This window comes from Phalaenopsis equestris, unplaced genomic scaffold (genome assembly GCF_001263595.1).
Source record: "Phalaenopsis equestris unplaced genomic scaffold, ASM126359v1 Scaffold000834, whole genome shotgun sequence".
In the NCBI taxonomy this organism is placed as follows: Eukaryota; Viridiplantae; Streptophyta; class Magnoliopsida; order Asparagales; family Orchidaceae; genus Phalaenopsis; species Phalaenopsis equestris.
The window spans coordinates 758,242-763,103 of NW_018165274.1; the positions used below are offsets into that span (position 1 = coordinate 758,242).

The 4,862-nt window shown below is 36.9% G+C and overlaps 1 protein-coding gene across 1 annotated transcript; it reads right to left on the bottom strand.

The window, feature by feature from the left end:
* Positions 1 to 1,609: 1,609 nt before the first annotated feature.
* Positions 1,610 to 2,768, bottom strand: LOC110031504 (putative protein FAR1-RELATED SEQUENCE 10). Its single transcript, XM_020734727.1, has 2 exons — positions 2,679 to 2,768; positions 1,610 to 2,266 (listed from the first exon to the last, which is right to left on the bottom strand). Exons 1-2 carry the CDS (start codon positions 2,766 to 2,768, stop codon positions 1,610 to 1,612), a joined length of 747 nt encoding a protein of 248 aa, XP_020590386.1.
* Between the last annotated feature and the right edge of the window lie 2,094 nt (positions 2,769 to 4,862).

Consider the following 4,862-nt stretch of genomic DNA (forward strand, 5'->3'; position numbering starts at 1 on the left):
TATAATAAATAATCAACATTGGATACTCCTTATTGGGACACTAAATGAGAGTAAATTGAGAGTTTATGACTCATTACCCAACCGGATGCATTTGGTCGTCACCCAAAGCATTGTAAGTATTAATTATTTACAGATTGAGCATTTTTAGATATACAATTAATGACTCATCTTTAAATATACAGATTGAGCACCAGTGAAGCTTTCGAGGATAATTTGATTTAAGTGGTCAGTTGTAATGACCAGGGGAATACCGGTGCAAAGTAATAATTATGATTGCGGTGTTTATGTCTGTAAATATATGGAGACACTTGTTCAAAAAGAGAAGGTAAATTGGGCAGAGAAAAAAGATTGGCAGGAATTAATGCATTTATTCAGAGCAGAGATTGCATACGACATTTGTAAATTTGCTTTGGAGAAATCACAGTAGGTTTGAAAGGTCAACATTTATTGCTGCTTATACGAATTTTGTTTGCCAAGATATATAAATTTGATTGAACCCAATTGGTATGTAACCTTTATCTGTGCCTTTTTTCATTGAATCCTTCATGCACTGCTCAGCCTCTTCATTTCCCTTGGCTTTATTAGTGCATAGATATGACATTTTTTGCATGTTTGTTTCAAATATTAGGCTACCTTTACCATCATTCCACATTTGTGACTGTTGGAAGTGCTTATATGCAGTTATAAATTCATGAATTTTCATTTTCATTGTTCATAAAAAATTCATAAAGGCGTGTAATTGTAATAAAAAATTTATTTTCATTATTCATAGAGACGTATAATTGAAGACCACATGATCCATGAATAAACTCTACCTCAAACATATTATAGAGATTCCTTAAGTAAAAAACAGATGTATGCCTTAATATAGGGCTGCTTTTAGAAACTGGAGTGATCACAGATTAATCAGACTTATAATCTTCATCCTTTTCGTTACGCCTTCATGTTCTCATGACTTGCTCAAGGCCCAAAAAACAATCAGTAATAGAACTTGTGGGCTTAGCGATACCATGGCAAATATTATTCGTTGATTCACTTCTCTGGGTGGATAAAATTTTCATTTCAAATACATTCTTATTAAAGACTGTAGCCCACTTATCTCTGATGTTGTACATCTCATCTAACCAAACGTTTTCTTGTAGATTACAACTCTCAATCATCATCTCCCATGAGTTATCAAATTCCTCTTCAGCACATTTGCTCATACACTTATAAAAAAGATTAGCTACTATTTTATTCGCTAACCCTCAGTGAACCTCTGTAGGAAATTTTATATATATGTGCCACTTGCATAATCTATGTCGTGTATTTGACAAGATTTGTTCTATGACTTTTCCCATTGCTTGGTCCTGATCAGTATATATTGTAATTGGATGATTGTCGCCCATAATACGGAGAAAAGTTTTAAAAAGCCATTTGAAAGAATCTGTCGTCTCCTTTGACAAAAAACCAACGCCAAAGAGAACATTCTGTCAATTGTGGTTAACACCAACAAAAGGAGCACAACATAAGTTATATCTATTTAATCTGTAGCTCGTATAAAAAATGATAACATCACCAAAGCAATCATAATCATGCCTGAAAGTGCCATCACACAAAAAAAAACTCTTTAGCCTACCACTCTCATCAATTTCGAAGTCCCACTCAAACATGCTATCCTCAGCACGTCTCTATGTGAAAAGTTGAAATAAAGCATTGACATACCATTTTCAATTCTACATCTTCTCTCCCTTTGAATGAAATTAAAGGCATTTATCTTAGTGCACTCCAGTTTCTTAACTCCCTCAACTTCTGTGGCTAGAAAGTTAAACGCATCTCTAGGTCTTATTCCTGACTGTGTCATCGATTTGAGAACCTCTGCATTCAGTTCGCTTATCTTTCTACTAGACTGCAAGAGATGCTTATCACCAGGGTTTGCTAAGGAGTGGTTATGAGACTCGATGAATTTTTTAACTGTCCAATTGCCTTCAACATCAACTGCGTAACGAATCATTGTCGGACAACCGCTTTTTATGTCCGCTCTTTTGTATTTAACAATTTGTGTGGCCTTCAACTCTTTCTTGAAACCTGCTCTCCCACAAACAAAGTCTTTTGTCTTAAGATTCTTGGAGTTAGGCCGGAAAGTGCCGTGCTGTTTATGGACACTAAATCCGATATGATGAGCGTAAGCACGATATACTTCGTAAGCTTCTTTGTCATTGTGGACAACCGTTTCAAGTAAAATATTTGCACTTTCATCTCTACATTTAGCTTCACTCTCATCCAACTGCAAACAAATATAAAACTATATTAAACTACTATTAAACTACCCTGCAAATATTTTACTACAACAAACAAGCCTACAAATAAGAAACACACACAACAAATAAAAACATTATAATAAACCCTATCATAGCAAACAAAACAAAAATCACAACTTTACAAACATTCACATCCATAATATTCTTATAAGTCATACAACAAATAAGATCACCCTAAAAACAGATTACATTTTAATAAAAATTGAAGATCTCTACCTCAAAACACAAAGGAAATCATCATAAAAGACAACAAGAAACACACCAACAAAAAAACCAAATAAACAGACCTAAACACACAAAGAAACAAAGATATCCCGACAGAAAAAACACAGTTATTTCTCTAAAAAATACAGGACTACAAACATACAACTAATATACCTCCACTTTAACATCGACTTGTTCTGTGTTGGCTGGAAATATATCTTCTCCTTCCCCGTCAGAGACGAAATGCCACCTTGTGCGGTCCATCTTCAACATCAAAATGTAATAAAACAGAAATCCCTAACTTTCTGCTGCTTAAATAGCTGCATTCGCGCGCTCTGATTTTTTAAAGAAGATTATCATGCAATTATAATTAATTTACGACTCCGTGATTGCGAAGGGTTCTCACAGATTACAACCAAGCTACAAACCCGCAGTACCTTGCTTTGGATGTTCAGGAACGTTACACGGAAGGTACATTGGTCGGGCGGGGTGCAGAGGTAACCTGGGAGTTACACAACCTCGGTACAGCAGACAACGTAGGTTACTGTGTCGTTTACAGCTCAGTTATACTGCTAGATTACAACGCGCGGTATGAACTCTCGGTTACGACTCAGTTATAGTTAATTTATATTGCTAGGTTACACGACGTTGTGTTAGATCTCAGTTACAGCGACGTTATAAGCGCGGTTCATTCGTCTTGAGGTTACAGGAAGGTTACAACCCTATTATTAGAGCGGTACCGCGGTAATAGACCACTCAGTTACACCGCCTGTACTGCTCGGTTATAACTCGATTATAACCGAGCGGGTCGTGTCGACGGGTCGTGTTTGAATAAAGGCGATGGGAACGACATTGCTGATTTGTCAAGCGGCCATTGGACAACGCAGGGAGCGCTGCGTATGTCTTATGTACGCAATTTTTTTCCTCAATCGAGGGCTCATGCTGGCAAAACTATTTCCTGAGCGTCACTCAAACTCTCGTTAGTGCAGAACTTGTCGCAAGATAGAGAGAACCACTCAGATTTGCTTCTCACTCTTGAACGATAAAAATTGTGTGAGGGCCTGCTGGAGCCACTTGTCTCCTCCCTTCTTTTCTGTCGTTAAGTTATGTCACGGGAAAAGCCTCTCTTGCTCAGTTCTCTCTGTCGAAGGTGTAGGAATGCATGCTTGAGCTGCTCTTTGGTAAGGGGAACTCGCAAGTTGTAGGTTAGGGTATAGGAAGTTTCAATCTCCTTCTCTCTCCCACAAGAAATAAACACACTAGGAAGGGTTGATTAGTTGTCTCAGTCGCTCATGTACACGTTGGGCTCGGGTGTCTGCAAAGATCATTGCTCGATCTCCCTCCCTTCCTCTTTGCTCGTCGCACCTTGGATCGTTGGCGATGCATGAAAGGTGAGGCGCGCCTTTTGTCTCCCCCTTCCTTTTCGTTATTTTTTCTTCTTCTTCTTTATATGGTTTTTTTTCTTCTTCCTATGTTTCTCACGCTCTCTTTCTCTCGTGTGAAATGAGAGGATAAGATAATGGAAATACATCCTCGTTAAGTTACGACGGGCGATGCGGGTTTGTTTTACGACACTTGTGAACGTATTAAGTAAATTCTTTTTTTATATAATTAAGTGAATAAAAAGTTATATAGGCTATTATTAATATCTTTCATCCTTACAAAAATTTCGTCCTGGAAATTTAAAATACAAGAATATATTTCATACTTTAAATGAAAAGGTGTGGATACCTTTCTCTCATTTCAGATTCCTTTTCTCAAGTAGCATTTTGTTAGCTTTTTCTTTCTTAATACATGAACTAAAAGAATCTCTATACTCCTTGGTTGCTTCACATCATAATCTATATGATTCTTTTTGTTTTTTTTATAAAGGTCACATCAAGTTGAATGTCCCTGGGGTTTGTAACATGCTTGCTAGCCTCATCAATAATATATGTCCGTAGTAAAGAGATATGAAACATATTATGTATCCCAAACATATTTGTTGATACTGCAAACTTGTAAGCTACTTTCCCAAATGTCACCCCGATTTCATACCGGGCCAACATACAGTGGGCTTAACTTCCCAAAAGTTTCAAATTGCTTAACACCTTTTATTGGGCTGAACTTCAAAAAACAAATTTCCGTACTTCAAATTCAACTGTTCGGTGCTTAGCATCATAATACTTCTCTGCCTATCTTTGACTGCTCTCAGTTAGTTACGAATCAGCCGGATCCTCTCAATTGTTTCATCATATAAATCAATGCCAATTATTTTTTTTATCACCAATTTCTGCCCAATAAAGAAATGTCATGTATTTCCTTTCATATAGGACTTCATACGGAGCCATACTAATATTGGTTTGGAAGTTGTTATTG

What these genes read in the sequence shown, in the direction of transcription:
- LOC110031504 (XM_020734727.1), bottom strand. Translation starts at nt 2,768, where the DNA reads ATGGACCGCACAAGGTGGCATTTCGTCTCTGACGGGGAAGGAGAAGAT. An exon ending in AAGTCGATGTTAAAGTGGAG is followed by an intron (nt 2,267 to 2,678) that starts GTATATTAGTTG and finishes ATTTGTTTGCAG; the next exon opens with TTGGATGAGAGTGAAGCTAA.